This window comes from Jaminaea rosea (genome assembly GCF_003144245.1).
Source record: "Jaminaea rosea strain MCA 5214 unplaced genomic scaffold BDZ90scaffold_9, whole genome shotgun sequence".
Classification (NCBI taxonomy): Eukaryota; Fungi; Basidiomycota; class Exobasidiomycetes; order Microstromatales; genus Jaminaea; species Jaminaea rosea.
This window is the reverse complement of record NW_020289983.1, coordinates 64,153-80,862: the sequence shown is the minus strand read 5'-3', so window position 1 is coordinate 80,862 and position 16,710 is coordinate 64,153. Positions and strand designations below refer to the sequence as shown.

Genomic DNA, 16,710 nt, shown 5'->3' with positions numbered 1-16,710 from the left:
GTGGGCCAGAACACACTTTGGCCAAGGGGCGAGCAAGGAGGACGTGGAGATGCGATGGCATTGGTATTAGTACAGAAATGAGACAAGGGCGAGGACAAGGCGTGGGAAGGCTGATGGGTGCAAGACGAAGCTCAAAAGCCCGCCGGGTTGGTTCGCAAGCTAAGCCTGGTCCATTTGGGCACCTGGCGGCGTGAGGATGAGAGAAAGGTCAATATATGCTGCGCGATGGAAGACAAACAAATAGCGTCTGATGCTCATCGAACAAAGGGACAGCATCTTCCGCTGTTCCCCATGCGAAGCACATCCATCTTCTCGACGGTACCCACCTTATGCACACTCTTCCTGAATCCTCTGCTCGTCTTGCTGAATGTAGTGTACTTGTCCTTCGGCGGCATCTCTGCCTCGGTCGGCATGTACAGTGCCCTGGTTAGAGGCTTGCATTCAACTCCACTGGCCGCGATGGTTGCTACGACGTCGTCAACGTCACGCAGCCTCTGTCGGACACGGGACTTGCGAGGTGTCGAAAGGCGCCATGGATTTTTCCTGCGTCGGCGGCGCGAGTGGGGCACGGGAGGGTCAGCATTTACAGAATGGAATGGCTGAGAGCAAGATCGCGTGCGCACCAGAGGAGGCCGCCCATTGCCACAGGTGATGGCTTGAAGATGCCGAACATGATTTGCCTCGAGGTCGTGTGGTGGTGAGATTGGAATCCATCGTTGCAGCTGCCTCGAATGGCCCTCAGTCCGCCCTCAGCCACCCTGCGCCGGGTCCGATTGGGTGCCGCGTGGGAGTCGACTGACTGGACGTCGTCCACGCAAGCGACGCTCGAGCCATCGTCGTCGGATGGCGACAACTTCAACTCGATCCACCATCATCTCCACCCAGAGTAGTCAATAGCCATGTCAAGCAGGCGATACGATGGTCGCACGACGGTGAGCGTCCGCGTGGCGTTTCCTTTGCCCCATGCATCACATGCTGACCTGCCTTGCTCCTGCTCCTGGTCACTCGCTAGACCTTCTCGCCGGAGGGCCGCCTCTACCAAGTCGAATACGCAATGGAGGCAATCTCACACGCAGGGACCGTCATCGGCATCCTAGCCAAGGATGGCGTAGTACTGGCGGCGGAGAAGAAGGTGACGGGCAAGTTATTCGAGCAGGACAAGAGTAGCGAGAAGATCTACGTGCTGGGAGAGTGAGTGGCGCGATCATCCTGGAGACGGAAGCGTAGACGTACTCATCCTCGTGCCTGCCATCCTCGTTCGCACAGCAACATCCTCGGTGGCTTCGCTGGCGTAACATCGGACGCCAACACACTGGTCAACTACGCCCGCAATACTGTCCAAAACGTCCTCCTCTCCTACGACGATGACATCCCCGTGGAGCACTTGACCCAATACATGTGCGACCTCAAGCAAGGCTACACTCAGTACGGTGGTCTGCGTCCATTCGGCGTCTCCATCCTCTACGGAGGCTGGGATGCGCATCATAATTTCCAGCTGTACCACTCTGACCCTTCGGGGAACTACAGCGGGTGGAAGGCGACGTGCATTGGGAGTAACAATGGGACGGCTACCAGTCTGTTGAAGCAGGACTACAAGGAGGGGTGCACCACGCAGGAGGCTATGAGCCTTGCGTGCAAGGTGTTGAGCAAGACGATGGATTCGACGGCGTTGGACAGCGAGAAGAGTGAGTGCAGAGCGAGGCGTGGAGGAGTGAACGATTTTGTCAGACTGAAAGCGATGCTGACTCTCTTTCGCCATGCCCGCGCTCCCCGCCCCGCACCACCAGTCGAATTCGCCCACCTCACCCTTTCACCTCGCACGGGCAAACCGCAACCGCGCATCTTCACGGCGCAGGATATCGACCGTCTGCTGGAGCGTGAGGGCTTGGCTAAGCCCAAGGATCCAGAGCTTGAGGAGGCAGCACCTACGGCGGCAGCAGCGGGAGCAGGGCCGGCTGTGTCAGGTTCCAGAGGCGGCGAGGGGATGAATGTCGATTGATACTGAGCAAGCAATGGGCATACATGATATACAGAGCAGACGTGGGATATGCGAGATGAGAGGGCGCAGAAAGCGATCACGCTCTGGCTGCGAGACGAGGGAGAAAGCGTCGCCCACACCATGCACTCTGCTCCCCTCGACCTTCGCGCCACCATTCTGACCCATCTCCTGTTCCCTCGGGTAGATCCATCTGGACCCACATCTCGGCGGCGTCGGCGGCTGAGTCGGACGGCGGTGGCAACTCGTCAAGTTGTTGAAGCAGCCGGCAGGAGGAGAGGAGGGCAGCCACTTCCTCGTCGTCTTCGTCTTCGTCCTTGTCGTCGATGACGACGGCAGAGTCCCTCATCGTCCCTGCCTCTGCACCCTTCTTGACCCGCACGACGTACGATGGCCAGTAGGGTGGGGGTCTACGCTGACGGGCTGAGCTGCGAGTTGGGCTCGACGAGATCGCGCTCGCCGATGATGCTGAGCCGGGAGATGTCCAGCTGTAGTGTCCAGACGACGTTGCTGATCCTCGTCGACTGGGCGTGCCTCGAGACGAAGAGGGCGTCATTGGGTAGGACGATGGAGAGGCGCTCGATAATGAGATGCTTGAGCTGAGTGAGGGGCAATCTGTCGCGCTACTGCTGATGCTGGTAGTAGTTGCAGCCGTCGAGCCGCGTCTCTTGCGGTGCGGCGTAGAAGGGCTCATACTCGCCAAGCCATCGACGTAGATTGCCCTGTGCCTCATACGAGAGCGAGAGATGGAAGTCTCGACTTGCGAGACCCACTCCTCTGCCAATGAGGATGTCGCGCCTACCCTTCTCCTCTTTGCTTGCCTGTCCTTGGCCTTGCTCTTCGCAGCAACAGCGACGACGGCAATTCTCGCACTCCTCCTCGGTACGAGTTCGGCCCTCTCTGCCTGATGTCGAGCTTTCGTCTCCCTCATCTTCCTGGCCAGAGGCGTGACCCGCGGCAAGGAGCCGTCACTAGCCTGTTGCTGCTCAACTTCATCTGCATCCTCCTGCCTGCCTGCCACTCTCTCCTCCAGAAGCTCCTTGCGCCCAGAGTCCAGGCCGGTGAGACCGAGCGAGAGAAGGAGCTCAGCATTTGCGCGTATGTTGGCCTGCCGGATCGATTCATAGTCTTCGTCCGGGTAGGCTTCGCAGTAGAACCAGGGCGAGGGGGATCTCGTAGCTGCTTTTTGCGCAGAAGGAATGCTCTCAGCAGGAGATGGTGGCACCGTCTGACCCCCGCGCGCGCTCCTTGTGATTCGCCGAGGCGTAGAAGGTCCTGCCTCCTCAGACTGCCTCTTGATTCGCCTTCTAGGCACTTTTGCCGGCGTCGCCAACCCCATAGAAGACAAGAGCTCAGCGTTGGCTCTCATGTTGGCCAGGCGCTCCTGCTCGTATGCAGATCCTGCTGCCTCGTCGTCAAGCAGCGCATCCATGCTGAGCAGGCGCTATGAATGGTCTGGTAGATGTCGAGGGAATGATCAACAATGCCTGTGATGGCTAATCAGAAGTGAGTGGGGGAGTGGGGCAATCAAGCATGAAGAGTGGCTCATTCTGTGGCTCCACCGCTCTACTTCCGAAGCGGGAGGGGCCGCCTTCCATTTCGAGCCACGAGATTGACGCGCCCGTGTCGCGTCTTCCGCGTGCCTGAGAACGCCATGACCCCCTGGAGGTCATCGCAGCGCGGGAAGCACTTTGTACCTTGCTCCAACTCAGGCATCGCAGTAAGCACAATGCCGTCAACACCGCTTTGTCGATCCCTCGACTTGTGAGAAGCTTCCAGTCCTGGCCATCTTTTGTCGCAGGCTTGCAGCGATCTCGAGCTCACGATCGCCATGACCTCCTGCGACGTCCTACTCACGCTCGAAGTCACAATAGCATCGCAGTATCGCAGCATCGCGCTTCTAGACCATTCCGTCTCGACCAAGGATTGCGACTTTCACCCCCTCTCGATCCTCAACCTGTCACAACGACCCCGCGTTGCCCACCCCGGCCGGAGCGGGAGAGAGGAAGAAAGCAGGGTCGCGTGCTGCGTGTTTCTTCCTTCCTTCATGCAGGGACGCAGAAACACGAATCCTTCTCGGCGCCATCGGCGGGCCAAGGCGGCCGCCAGGCCAGGGCCTCGACAGTCGAGTCGGGCAGGCAGCCAGTGCGTGCCCGTTCTCGACGTTTCGCGCCTAGCCAGTTCCGTCCGGCAAGCTGGACCTCGACTCTCTCGACTCGGCAAATTGTCAGTTACTTGAGCTTTCTGAGTGGCTCGCAGGGCCGGTCGAAGGGAGAGGGCAGCAAGGCAACACGCAGTCACTTCGCAACTATTAAGCTAGGTTAGGTGTCCATTCGCTCCATACCATCATCACCACCCCGAACCATCAGCAAGTCGTCTCTGTCATTCCTCCTCCCCTCCTCTCACCAGCATAGCATCTGGCCAATCCTCCGTCATCAACGCAACGCCCCGCTCGCATGTCAAACTCGGCCGACACCAAAGACAGCGCTCCCCTCTCTTCCCCGCCGGTCGACGAGACGGCCTTCCTGCCCCTCGCCGCCAACGACGGCGGCAAGAGCACCACCAACGCCTCCGCCAAGAAGATGGATGGCGCTGGTCGCGGCAGTGATGATGCCGCTGCGGCTGCCTTCGGGACCAACAGTGTGGTGAGCACCAAGTCGACATCAAGCACGACGGCGCGCGCGCACACAGCAGGCTGACCCTCTTCATCCTCTCGCCGTCTTCGCACGCAGACCTCTTATGACAAGCACGCAGCTGAAGTCCTTGACGAGGCCGCCGTGGAAGCCGCTGGTCAAGAATCGGGCACGTCGCTGTACATCTGGACCCTCACGGCCATCTCTGCCGTTTCTGGCGCCCTGTTCGGCTACGATACCGGCGCGATCAACTCGGTGCTGGTGCAGGTGGGGACGGACATTGATGGGAGGCCGATGACAGATGGCGAAAAGGAGCTGATCACTTCCGGATTGGCCGTGGGCGCCATCGTCGGGTCCATCCTCATCGGTGAGTAGCAGCGGGCACCATTCACCCGCCCTGTGACGCTCGACTGACGTCGATCTTTCCTCTCGTACCCTTTTGCTCGCCAGGCTACTTGTCTGACCGTCTGGGTCGCAAACGCTCCCTCGTCTTCTGCGATGCCCTCTTCATCGCAGGCGCGGTAGTCCAGGCCGCAATCTCCTCAAAGTGGCCCTTCATCGTCGGCCGTTTCATCATGGGAATTGGCGTAGGCGCGGCCAGTCAGCTCGCTCCCGTCTTCATCTCCGAGATCTCACCGGTCAACGTCCGCGGCCGTCTCGTCACGCTTAACGTCGTAGCAATCACGTTCGGGCAGGTCCTCGCCACAGCCATCGGGGCCGGGTTCGCAAACGTGGCTGCGGGTTGGCGTTGGACCATCGCGATTGGGGCGATTGCACCCTTGATCCAGGGTGTAGTCATCGAGGTCTTCTTCCCCGAGTCGCCGCGCCATCTCATCAAGACGGGCAAGGCGGATGCGGCTGCGAAGGTGCTGGCTAAGATGTATCCCCGAGCTTCGGAGGACCAGTTGCAGGCCAAGGTCGACGTGCTTCAGCGCCGTATCGCGTCTGACACAAAGACCGCCTGGACCAAGTACAAGGATCTGGTCACGGTGGGGCAGCTCAGTCGTGCGAGCATCTTGGCCGCGCTACTCCAGGTTGCGCAGCAGCTCAGTGGCTTCAACGCCCTCATGTACTACTCGGCGACCATCTTCTCCCTCGCCGGCCTCAAGAACTCCACGGCTACCTCCCTCGTGGTCTCCGGGGTCAACTTCGTCGTGACGTGCATCGCCGTCCTCTTCCTCGACCGTTTCGGGCGTCGCAACTTCCTCAAGGTCACGATTCCCATCATGATCTTCGGTCTGCTCTTCAGCACCGTCGTCTTCTACTACATGACTGCGCCTACAGATCACTACCTGCGCGACGGCTTCGAGTATGACAAGAAGTTGAGCTCGGTCATGATCTTCTCGATGGTTATCTTCGTGGCAGGTTACGCCGGTGGGCTTGGCCACGTCCCCTGGAGTGCGGGCGACTTCTTCGACCAGGATCATCGTGGCGTGGGCGCCTCAGTGGGCGCTTTTGCTAACTGGAGCATGAACTTGGTCGTCTCGTCGACCTTCCTGCTGCTCCTCAAGTCGATCACCCCTGCAGGAACCTTTGGTTTCTATGCGGGTCTCTCGACGCTGCTCGCCGCCATCATCTACTTTACGTACCCAGAGACGCTCGGTTTGCCCCTGGAGCAGGCGTGCAGCACCGTCGATGGCGGCTTCCACGTCAAGAGGAGTGAGATGCTGAGGAAGCAGAATGTGAGGATGCTGAGGGAGCGCAAGCTCGGTGGTGGAGCGGGGGCGTCTGCGTAGGCCCCGAGAGAGACAGTGTGTGAGACAGGAGCGGTAGGACGAGATGGGCGTTGGCAGGCATGTAGTCGGCCGGCCTCGCGAGCATAGAGCCACAGACGCTCTGCAATCAGCAAGCACCAAAAGCGAAGCTGCAGCTGTAGTCGCTGCACTTCGATATTACCAACCAATGTTGTAATTCTAATATCCTAATCACCGCCGTATCTTCGTGCGACTGCGACTCTGGTAGTGAGCTCTATGCGGCAGCCGTGTGCGTGCTTGACGTCACCAAGCTCGACCCTTTGCCACGTGGTCTTGTTGGTCGCGAGACGGGCTTCCACATCGGCCGGCGCTTGGCGGAGGCGGCGGATCGAAGCGGGCGGGCAGGCAGGCGTGTGCGAGCGAGTTGAGTTGGATCTTCTTGCTGCACCCTCACCATCAACACCTCCTCGCACCTCGTTGAACCATCATGGCCACATCAACTACTGCTGGCACTCCTGCTGCTCCTGACCCGGGTATGTAAGCTGCACGCGTATAGCTAGGCTGGACTGTGGACGCTGATCTTTCAACACCCTGCCGCGTCGCGCAGCCATCGTCGGCGGCTCCTCGTCGAACAAGGACAACAACGCCGAGCTCACCTACCTCAAGTCCCTCGTCTCCCAGCTCAACGCCAAGATCACCTCGATCGAAGGAGCGGCAAAGAATGCTGCTGCTTCCATCGTCGGCTCTGGCGGCTCCGGAGACGGCGTCCGTATGATCCTCATCGGCCCCCCTGGAGCCGGCAAGGGTACGCAGGCGCCCAAGATCCTCGAGCACTACAAGAACAATGTATGCCATCTCGCCACGGGTGACATGCTGCGTGAGCAGGTCAGCAAGGGGACTGAGCTGGGTAAGAAGGCAAAGGAGATCATGGACCAGGGTGGACTGGTCAGCGATGAGATCATGGTTGGCATGATCAAGGACCAGCTGGAGACGAACAAGAAGTGTGCTGGAGGGTGCGTAGCAGCTTTGTCTCACGAGTCTTGTATGGGACGTACGCTGATCTTTGAATACTGCTCGTGTCGCCCTCGCGCAGCTTTATCCTCGACGGCTTCCCGCGTACCACTCCTCAGGCACAGAAGCTTGACGACATGCTTACCAGCAAGTCGCAGAAGCTCGACCATGCCGTTGAGCTCAAGATCCAGGACTCGTGAGTACGCGGCGCGAAGACCTGAGCTTCCTTGTCTCTTTGGACAGGCGCTGACATCATGGTCCCTCGCGCTCGTGCCCAGCCTCCTCATCTCCCGCATCACCGGTCGTCTGATCCACCCCGCCTCTGGCCGTTCATACCACAAGGAGTTCTCTCCCCCGAAGAAGTCCATGACCGACGACGTCACCGGCGAGCCCCTGATCCAGCGATCAGACGACAATGCCGAGACCCTTCGCAAGCGCCTGGCGACATACCATGCGCAGACTGCCGATGTCACGAGCTACTACCGTCAAAAGGGCATTTGGACCCCTGTGGATGCGAGCCAGAGCCCCGCGGTTGTTTGGAAGAGCATTCAGGCCATCTTTGCCGAGCAGAAGAAGGAGCAGAGGGCGTAAGGCGGAGGCTCCGGTACAGGGAAAGGTGCGGGAAAGGGTGGAATAGACGAGAGGACAGCGTGGCGTCATGCTAGAGAGTATGGGAGCATTGAAGTACGGACGGGCGATAATACAATGCGATGTGATGCGAAGCCATGCAATCCTCGGTGACAATGCTATCCGCCTAGAGTTCCTCGTCGGTCACGCCCAAGATCGTCTTGCAGACGAGGGTCCTCATCTCCTCGCTCCTCTCCTTGCCGATGGCCAGGACCTCTTCGTGATTCGCAGCCTCCTTGTCATCGTCTGGCTTCTCCACCTTCTCGGCGCCAGTCTGCCCGGCGAGGGCCGCCTTCTTGGCGTCGAAGTAGGGCGTGGTGACCACGACGTTGGTGACAAGGGAGAGGGCCAAGACACGCACGCCACACTGTCTCGCTGCGATCACCTCGGGTACGGTGCTCATCCCAACCACATCAGCTCCCAATGTCTTGAGCATGCGACACTCTGCCCTCGACTCGTACGTTGGCCCAATAACGAAGGCGTACGTTCCCTCTGCCGTCCTCTCGAGACTCTTCTCCCCCAGACTTGCAACCGAACGGAAGAAGGCAGTGCGAAGCTCCGTATCGTACGCGTTGGACGTCGGGGGGAACCTTGGTCCGAGGGGGAAGTTAGGTCCTACGAGCGGGTTCAGCGGGGAGGAGAGGGTAGGGAGGGAAAGATGGTCATGCAACGCCATGATGGTTCCGATGGGCAACGTCGGGCTGAGCGATCCTGCTGCATTTGTGACTACGAGTGCCTTGATGCCCAAAGCCTTCATTGTGCGTACGGGGAAGACGCATTGTTGCGGCGTATGGCCTTCGTACAGGTGGAAACGGCCAAGAGCGGCCACTACCGGGACTTGACGGGAGCCTCCGGTGACGAAACCGAATGCGAGGGCGTTGCCGTGTCCTTGGACTGAGGAGCGGGAGAAGCCGGGGATGGAGGAGTAGGGGATCTCGATTCGGGAGGTGAGGGAGGAGGAGAGGGTGGAGAGGCCAGAGCCGCTGCGAGCAAGAGCGTGGGGCAGAGAACAATGTCAGCGAGCCGAGTGGTGGTTGTGAGCGCGTGATGTGCCGTTGATACTCACCAGATGATCCCCCACTTGGGGCGAGCCAGCTCGGCAGGCAAGTGGGATCGAATGTGCTCGACTGCCGATTTGAATTCAGAGGGGAGAAGCGCGAGGACGTCCTCGCCTTGGGGTTCTGTGGATGCCATGCTGGATGAGAAAGATTAAGTCTAGGGTTGGGGGCGACGCTAATGTAGAATACGGTAGGGTAAGGTAAGGTAAGATAAGCCAGGGCAACAAGGAGGAGTGGACGAGCGGAGGCAAGTGTTGGATTAGACTAGGCTACGCGCTCGCTCGCTCGCTCGCTCCTCCCGCGGGATCAGAAGATCGAGACCAGCCCGACATGAGCTATGGCGTCCTGAGAGATCGAGGGAATCGGGGGCAGATACGCGATGTGAACCTGAGAGCAAATGAGAGTGTGACGATGGTATTGCTACATATGACGTCAAAGACAAGACGGAGGTGGTGATACAGAGGCAAGAGAGACGGTCATCAAGGCAGTGGGCTTGTGGGACTGGCTCAGGCTAAACGCAACTTCGTAGCAAAAGCTCTTCGACCTTGGTTCGTAGCTCTTCTACAGGTGTGGGGGATGGCGATTAGCAATTTCCAGAGTATCTCAGCTGCCTCTCTGCTACTCACTGGCTTCTTGAAGGGCATCAGCGTACTCTTCGTTAGCCTGGCGCATCTCCTCGTCAAGAGCTCGCAGCCTCGATTCCTGTGCGAGCGGAAGAGAGAATATGAGTTGAACAGCTGATAGCGACGAGGCTTTCCTACATCTCTCGTGCGTACCTGCTCCTCCTCTTTCCTTTCCACCTCCAACCGTCCAATCTCGTCCTTCATCCAGCTGACCCTCTCCATCAAATCATCGACCAACTCCTGAATATCCTCCTTCATTTGGGCTGGCGGCACCAGTCCCTCAGGCGCGCTAACGCCTGGGCCTGTGTGGATGTGAGCGGGAATCTCTGGGTGAAGCGGGATATGTGTGGAGCTCGAGAGGCGATGCAGTGATGTTGAGGCTATTTGGAGGATGAGGGAGAGGGAGAAGGAGAGGGTTGAGAGGGGATCGGTCTGTTGGAGAGGGGAAGATGTCAGCCGGCTGAGCACGAGGGTCGTGTCCTGTCTGGCATGCTCACCTCCTCGTCAAGCTGCGGCTTCTGAGGCTTGTCAATTCCTGCCGCGCCGTCTGCTGATGTCGAGGCCATGTTGTTTGTCATGATGGAGACGAGGCAAAAAAGCTCTTTCTTTGGCCTCATCTTTCTCCCTCGTCGCGGGCATGGCTCGTGCGAAGCTGCCAAGTCGGGACGGGACGGAGTGACAAGCAGGCACACAGTGGAGCGAGGCAGTCGAGCGCTCGAAGGCAAGTGGGGGTTGATTGGTTGGCTGTGAGTTGCTCAGGCCCGCATTCATTCATTCTCTCCTTGACTTCTTCTCACATCATCTAACTACTCATATCATCAACAATGGCTGCCACCCTCACTCGATCCGTCCTCCCTTCACTGCGTCGCTGCGCCGCGCCATCACCGCTCATGGCCCGCAGCAGCCTCATGGCTCTCCATGCCCGCACCTTGACGACGTCGATGCCCCGCATGGAGATCAAGACGCGCTACACGCCAGAGCACGAGTGGGTCTCCCTCGACACCGAGACCAACATCGGCACCGTAGGCATCACCGACTATGCGCAAAAGAGTCTCGGAGACGTCGTCTACGTTGAACTCCCTAGCCAGGGGAGCGAGGTCAAGCAGGGAGGTGAGTTGGACCAGCCTCCAGCATGTAGTCTTCGAGAGCACATCTTCTCATCTTGTCGTGTTCTTTGCCCGCCAAACAGAGCAAATTGGAGCAGTCGAGTCAGTCAAGGCAGCCTCGGACATCTACTCGCCCGTAGCAGGTACCGTCACGTCGGTCAATGACCGTCTGGCAGATGAGGCTGGTCTCCTCAACAAGAGCCCAGAGAAGGATGGTGAGCGACGAGCTCCTCCAGCGAGGCCAAGTCTGTCTACACTCGCTGACCTTGCGTTTTATCTTGTGATCGCATCTCGACAGGGTGGCTGTGCCAGATCCGCCTGCTTAACCCCTCGGAGTTCGAGACGCTCATTGAGAAGGACGCCTACCAGAAGCTCACCGATGAGGCTAGCGACTAGACTCTTACACGCGCCAGGAAATAAAAGTACAAATCCAATGTGAAGTCTTCAATTTCGCAGCACGGCGCAGAAAGCGATTATGAGAGAGTCGTGGTACACTAGGCGCCAATAACGCGAAAGAACTTCTTGACCACACGTTTGCCTCCGTCCGCTGCAGCTGCTGTGGCCCTCTTCCTGCTCGAAGTAGCAGACGCTTCCTCGCTGACAGCGCGCCCGCTTCGACCGCCGCTATGACTTTCGTCCTCTCCGTCATCCTCATCGTCACTGTCGAGCTTCATGCTGGCGCCAGCGATCAGCCCGACACGGTCATACGCTGCCTCGCCTGTAGGGAGTCCAGCGGGGGCCAGAAGGTGGGCATTGAATGGATTGAGACCCAGGATGTGCGAAGCTTTGCCTGTCGTCGCCTCCACCTCGCCGCCAGAAGGCTTCGCTGCAGTCCCGTTCTCATTAAAAGGGTCGACAGCCATGCCCACGGGCATCGACCTCCTCCTCCCCTTCTTCGTCGTGCCCAACGTCAGACCGTCCGGTGAACCTGGAACGGGAGCTGCCAGGTCGGTGAATGGGGCCGGTGAGGCGCATGCAGAAGTCATGGCCATGCCTATGCTCGTGGGCGAGATGATCAAGCTCGACCGCCTCCTCGCTGCAGCCATCAGGCTCGTTGATGCTGATGTTGCTGCGACAGGCTTGGTCGGGGAAACGTCGTGAGACGACCAGGGGCGACGCAAAGGTGAGCGGGGCGTCCTGGAGGCAAGGGCGCGGACGCTGCTGAAGGGAGAAGTGCGCTCTGATGTGCTTGAGCGTGGCGACGAGGGAGCTATTGGAGAGGAAGTTGCTGATTGCGGTGAGCGACCCGTGACTTGTTGCTGACTTCGCAGCGATGGCGTCCTGAGCCACTCGGGCGAGCCTTCTGGTTCGTTGCACCGGTCCGCATGGTGGCCAAAGACCTCTTTGCCGTCGTCTTCATCAAAAATCCCGCGAGGAGAGCAAGGCGAGGCCCGTATCATGGTCGGCGACTCCATTGGCGAACCGAAAGCGCGTTCTGACGCCTGCTTGGTCGCGAGGAGGATGCTAGACCGTTTGAAGTTGCTTCCCCCACTCCCGGGTAGGGAGAGGTCGAGCTTGGCGGGGCGAGGACGCGGGGTACGAGCTGACTTTGATGCCCTGTCACTCTGGACGTTTGGGTGCAGGTCCACGAAGCCGACCGAGCGTCGACGTTGGAGGGTGGTGAGGTCGCCCGCTGTTGATGACGAAGATGTAGAGGCAGGAACGTGGAATGCGTCCGCGACCTCCTTTTCGGGGATGTGGCGATGAGGCAAAGGTAGATATGCTGGAAGACGGATCATGTCCACGTCACTGTTGTCGCCGTCTGCCTGCTGCTTAGCCTCGTCAAAAGCGGTCGTCGTCGTCCCAGGCAAACGATCAGGGATCAGATTGAGCCGCTCTACCGCGCTATGGCTTCGCTTGACGCGTGGGCGTACCGCAGCCGTATCGCTCTGCTCGGCCCTCGTATCGATGTTGAGACCAGCGAGGAAGTGATCCCCCTGCTCACCGGCACCGCGAAGTAGTTCCCACTGGTAGTAAGGCGCGCCGCCACTGCTTGGGCTGACCACCTCCAGAGGTTTGTTGCCCATCAACAGATTGACCGAGGAGCCGCGCCTCCGCGTCATGGTGCGGCCCCGGCTTGGCGTCGTAGAAGGGGACTCGGGTGCTGAGTTGTATCCGCCTCCTGGAGTGGTAGGCATGCGAGCTGTGGAAGGTGACCAGGCCATTGGCGTAGAGGGGGAGAGGGGGTCAAGCAGTAGGCGATTTTCGTCGCGTTCTGTGCGGCGAGCAGACAGGGCTCGTCAGTACCACTTCTTGCTTCGCTGCACGCACACACGCGCTCACCCTGCTCGTCAAACCACCACTTGCCGCTCGAAGCATCTTTGACGTGCAAATAGCGCTCTCGTCTTTGCAAGGGCGTCTCGCCGAAGAATTGGTTCATCTGACGATGGGTGTCATACTCGACCGGGCGCCAAGCATGGTGCGAAGCGGCGGTGGAAGGCTTTTTGTGCGATTGCGAGCCACTGTCGCTACGCTGCATATGCGCAGCTGAGAGATGGGTTGCCGAGGAGGTGAGCATGTCGATGCCTCCCATGTTGTGAGTCAGTGTGCGTGAGCGAGGAAAGGTCGTCTGAGTGGTCGTTAGTGTGCGCTTCCCCTTCGCTCGTCCAGGAGGTAGCGTGGCAACTGAGGTCGGATGGGAAGGGTAGAGAAGAAGGATTGTCGACGACATCGTGCCGGACGATGTGTGAAGACGGTGCTAGATCTTATGCTGAATGAGGAGTGAAGCTGACGGTGGTCGCCTTACCTTGTCCGTCTCCGACGAAGTGGGTCGTACTGATGCAAAAGAGCGTGCGGCGGGTGAGACGCTCAAGTCTTACAAATTGGGCTGCCATCCTGGCGCAAGAGCGACGAGAGAAGGTTGCGGTAGCCAGATATACGAGGTGCGGACAAAGAAACGCCACGGTATAGCGGTCTGAGTAGGAACAAAGAGGACACGAAAGGCCGGCTCGCTGAGAAGACGCTAGCTTTTTGGGCCGGGACAGTGAATCAGGAGGCGTACATTCGCCGTCCTCTGTCTCCCTCATTGCTTGCGATTGCAGTCACTTGACCGCTCAAGTGTTGTGCGCCAACATGCCCTAGACGAACAAAGGAGCACAACGTTGACGCGCCGGACGGGTGACGCCGTGCCAAGACGGACGGAAGCAGCGGCATTGACCACGTGGCTATTGAACTCGCAGCTTGCTGAGCTCGTTGAGCGAGGCGAGCTAGTGGAGCTCGTGCAGCTTTGACTGGACTTGACTTGCTCGATCAGGCCAGGCACGAGGAGCGACGAAGCGGAGGCGGCGGTGCAGTGCATTGCTGCGTTTCGATCCTTCCTACCATCTTTGCTCTTTGCCTCGTCGTCGTTCGCCGTCGATCCTTTCTTCCTCTCATCAACGTCGCCCGACATGGGCCGCCATCTCATCCAACAGACGGCAACGGTGCTCGCCGGGCCTCACGGATCTTCCGGCGCGCCCATTGTCGAGCTTATCAAGGTCACTGCTAGCTCGATTCTCGAGGTTGTGATCTTGAGCTCGATTGGTTACTACTTTGCTAGGCGAGGGATCATCGACAAGCAGACCCAGAACAAGATCAACAAGATCAATGTGTGAGTGGGGAGAGCCAGTGAGATGGCGAGACAATGGTACCAGCGTGTTTGACTCACACTATCATCCCTCTCTCCTCCACCCGCAGCTCACTCTTCACCCCGGCCCTCCTGTTCTCCAAGGTAGCCTTCTCCCTCAACCCTCGCCGCCTCGCTGAGCTCATCATCGTACCGGCAGGCTTCGTCATCGTGTCGGTAACCTCAGCACTCTCGGCATGGATCCTGTCCAAGATGTTCCGCCTCTCCAAGGGGCAGCGCAACTTCTCCATCGCCTGCGCCATCTCGCCCAACTCCAACTCGCTGCCCGTCGCTCTCATGCAGTCGCTAGTCGCCACGGTGCCGCAGCTTCACTGGGAGGAAGAGGGCGAGCCAGAGGACACGGTCAATGGGATGCTCGGTCGAGCTCTCACTTACCTCGTCCTCTACTCGACGCTTGGCATGTTTGTGCGATGGAGTTTGGGGGCGAAGCTGCTCAGCACCGTCGAGGAGGAAGAGCAGCAGGAACAGCCGCAATCTGTCCTGGGCGGCCAGTATCGTGATGAGCCAGGACAGGCAGAAGAGGGAGGCGCTCGACCTCGCACTGCTCGCCTCGTCGACTACGAGAATGAAAACGGCCAGGCTCCCCACATCCGCGTCGAAGAGCCAGCAGAGGACAGAGGGGGAGCACCAGAGCCCCTGACCGATGGAGGTCGTCCCCCCGTACCTAAGCCCAGTCGCACCCGCTCTGGTCCTCCTGCATGGGCTCGCTCCTTCCCCAACACACCGCAAGGCGGAGCCTCACCGGATGACAGCGTTGACGGGGATCAAGAGGCGAATCTTGCCACACAAACTCGAGACAATGCCAAGAAGGTTTTGCATCGCGTTGTCATCGTACCTGCGCAAGCCGTCTACGGCTTCATGACGCCGCCGCTGTGGGCTGCCGTGTTGTCACTCGTCGTCGCCCTGATCCAGCCGCTGCAGAGGCTGCTGGACAGCATCGATCCGCTTGTTGGAGCACTTGAGAACTCTGGCGCCTGCTCTATCCCTCTCACCATGCTAGTCCTGGGTGCCTACTTCATCGAAGACAAGAAGGCGGTCAAGAAGTCAATGCCAGCAAACAGTGAGGATCCAGCAGCTCAGTCATCGGAGGAGAGCGCAGGCAATGCACAGAGGGGGCGGCAGGGCAGCGCAGACCCTTGGCTAGGCGGACGTGAGCCCGAGGTGGCAGCAGCATCGTCGTCGCGCTCCTCGCTGCCGTGGATGAAGAACCCATGGAGCGGTGGAAGCGTCAATGGCAGCGAATACGCGAGCGAATACGCAGGCAGCGAGGCCGGTGTTGATTCGCGTGGTGAGACGACCCGCTCCTCCACTGCCGCCGCTGTGGGGATGTCCTCATCGTCGATGACCAAGAGCCCAGAGGAGAAGGCAGAGGAGCGCAAGACGACCATGGAGAGGCGGACAATTTTGGTGTCGATCCTGTCGAGGATGATCGTCACGCCTTTGCTGTTGATCCCGCCGATGGCTTGGTATGCCATTGCGACGCGCTACAACGTCATGGACGACCCAGTGTTCATCACCTCTGCCTGCCTCATCATCGGCAGTCCTCCAGCTCTGACCCTGGCGCAAATCTCTCAAACGACGAGCGGGGGCAACAACACTCTCGAGAAGCTCATCTCCAAGACCATCTTTGTCTCGTACGCCGTCCTGGCTGCCCCAACGACGATCCTCCTCGTTTTGGCGGGGCTGCTCATCGCCGAGTACGATCACTAAGCTTCAAAGGTTGTGTATTGTAGTGCTACCTTCTCCCTTGATGCGGATACTTGTGTGAGCTTCTTGTTGCCTCGAAATAGAGATTCAAGCTTGCGCCATTGGTCACACGATCGTCAGATTTGCAGAATTACAGCGTTGCAACTACGGCGAACGCTCAATATGCCGGCAACTGCGAGTTACGCAGACGCTACGAGATAGGGTTCATGGTAGCGCGCGCATCAGCGTGAACTCCTCGTCGGCGTGTGGTGTGCTGGGCCTCGACTCCAGCTTCTCGCTTCTGACGGAACCCCCAGGCTCATGGGAATTTCTTCAGAGCGCTGCCCCCCTCAACCCAACCCCGGCTGCCTTGCCTACCGCTTTCGTGGCATGATGTTCGAGGCGAGGGCGCGGGTGGCGAAGAGGAAGGGGAGCGCCAAGGTCTGGCGAACCTGCCTTCTTTGGCGTCTCGATTGGTCGGTCGGCGTCGAAGTCGTTGCTGAAAGAGGTGAAATCAAAGGGACTGCCAGTCGTGCAGCGTGGAGCTGGCTAGGTGCTGTGGGCTGTGGGCTGGGAAAGAGGCACGGGCCAGGGCAAAAAAGGCAGCGAGCGGGCTTTTGTGTCGTTGAGGACGAGGTCCAATCAAGAGGC

The 16,710-nt window shown here is 59.3% G+C and overlaps 10 protein-coding genes across 10 annotated transcripts; 5 read left to right on the top strand and 5 right to left on the bottom strand.

Annotated features, from left to right (window-relative positions):
* Positions 1 to 39: 39 nt before the first annotated feature.
* On the bottom strand, positions 40 to 673 carry BDZ90DRAFT_253370 (60s ribosomal protein l31; the record flags this gene model as incomplete). Its single annotated transcript, XM_025507795.1, has 3 exons — positions 40 to 182; positions 327 to 543; positions 624 to 673. The coding sequence occupies 3 exons, from the start codon at positions 671 to 673 to the stop codon at positions 132 to 134; spliced, it is 318 nt and encodes a 105-aa protein (XP_025361314.1). The 3' UTR covers positions 40 to 131.
* A 226-nt stretch (positions 674 to 899) lies between these two features.
* On the top strand, positions 900 to 1,999 carry BDZ90DRAFT_221445 (putative PRE9-20S proteasome subunit Y13; the record flags this gene model as incomplete). Its single annotated transcript, XM_025504475.1, has 4 exons — positions 900 to 932; positions 1,013 to 1,191; positions 1,267 to 1,685; positions 1,788 to 1,999. The coding sequence occupies 4 exons, from the start codon at positions 900 to 902 to the stop codon at positions 1,997 to 1,999; spliced, it is 843 nt and encodes a 280-aa protein (XP_025361313.1).
* A 76-nt stretch (positions 2,000 to 2,075) lies between these two features.
* BDZ90DRAFT_260963 (hypothetical protein) lies at positions 2,076 to 3,428 on the bottom strand (the record flags this gene model as incomplete). The annotated part of the gene is made up of 1 exon (XM_025508322.1): positions 2,076 to 3,428. One exon carries the CDS (start codon positions 3,426 to 3,428, stop codon positions 2,076 to 2,078), a length of 1,353 nt encoding a protein of 450 aa, XP_025361312.1.
* Positions 3,429 to 4,267: 839 nt separating this feature from the next.
* On the top strand, positions 4,268 to 6,564 carry BDZ90DRAFT_280196 (putative ITR2-myo-inositol transporter). The gene is made up of 3 exons (XM_025509252.1): positions 4,268 to 4,641; positions 4,729 to 4,996; positions 5,080 to 6,564. The coding sequence occupies exons 1-3, from the start codon at positions 4,453 to 4,455 to the stop codon at positions 6,363 to 6,365; spliced, it is 1,743 nt and encodes a 580-aa protein (XP_025361311.1). The 5' UTR covers positions 4,268 to 4,452; the 3' UTR covers positions 6,366 to 6,564.
* Positions 6,565 to 6,786: 222 nt separating this feature from the next.
* BDZ90DRAFT_232823 (adenylate kinase 1) lies at positions 6,787 to 8,101 on the top strand. Its single transcript, XM_025506400.1, has 4 exons — positions 6,787 to 6,856; positions 6,931 to 7,336; positions 7,417 to 7,530; positions 7,613 to 8,101. The coding sequence occupies exons 1-4, from the start codon at positions 6,811 to 6,813 to the stop codon at positions 7,923 to 7,925; spliced, it is 879 nt and encodes a 292-aa protein (XP_025361310.1). The 5' UTR covers positions 6,787 to 6,810; the 3' UTR covers positions 7,926 to 8,101.
* Positions 8,089 to 9,203, bottom strand: BDZ90DRAFT_280194 (inosine guanosine and; the record flags this gene model as incomplete). The annotated part of the gene is made up of 2 exons (XM_025509251.1): positions 9,028 to 9,203; positions 8,089 to 8,944 (listed from the first exon to the last, which is right to left on the bottom strand). The coding sequence occupies exons 1-2, from the start codon at positions 9,153 to 9,155 to the stop codon at positions 8,089 to 8,091; spliced, it is 984 nt and encodes a 327-aa protein (XP_025361309.1). The 5' UTR covers positions 9,156 to 9,203.
* A 327-nt stretch (positions 9,204 to 9,530) lies between these two features.
* Positions 9,531 to 10,220, bottom strand: BDZ90DRAFT_260959 (hypothetical protein; the record flags this gene model as incomplete). Its single annotated transcript, XM_025508321.1, has 4 exons — positions 9,531 to 9,580; positions 9,646 to 9,721; positions 9,796 to 10,074; positions 10,140 to 10,220. 4 exons carry the CDS (start codon positions 10,218 to 10,220, stop codon positions 9,531 to 9,533), a joined length of 486 nt encoding a protein of 161 aa, XP_025361308.1.
* A 227-nt stretch (positions 10,221 to 10,447) lies between these two features.
* On the top strand, positions 10,448 to 11,559 carry BDZ90DRAFT_253356 (hypothetical protein). Its single transcript, XM_025507794.1, has 3 exons — positions 10,448 to 10,752; positions 10,832 to 10,963; positions 11,047 to 11,559. The coding sequence occupies exons 1-3, from the start codon at positions 10,467 to 10,469 to the stop codon at positions 11,142 to 11,144; spliced, it is 516 nt and encodes a 171-aa protein (XP_025361307.1). The 5' UTR covers positions 10,448 to 10,466; the 3' UTR covers positions 11,145 to 11,559.
* On the bottom strand, positions 11,243 to 13,281 carry BDZ90DRAFT_275023 (hypothetical protein; the record flags this gene model as incomplete). Its single annotated transcript, XM_025508860.1, has 2 exons — positions 11,243 to 12,891; positions 13,032 to 13,281. The coding sequence occupies 2 exons, from the start codon at positions 13,279 to 13,281 to the stop codon at positions 11,243 to 11,245; spliced, it is 1,899 nt and encodes a 632-aa protein (XP_025361306.1).
* Positions 13,282 to 14,137: 856 nt separating this feature from the next.
* Positions 14,138 to 16,083, top strand: BDZ90DRAFT_227476 (hypothetical protein; the record flags this gene model as incomplete). The annotated part of the gene is made up of 2 exons (XM_025504761.1): positions 14,138 to 14,337; positions 14,424 to 16,083. 2 exons carry the CDS (start codon positions 14,138 to 14,140, stop codon positions 16,081 to 16,083), a joined length of 1,860 nt encoding a protein of 619 aa, XP_025361305.1.
* Positions 16,084 to 16,710: the final 627 nt, after the last annotated feature.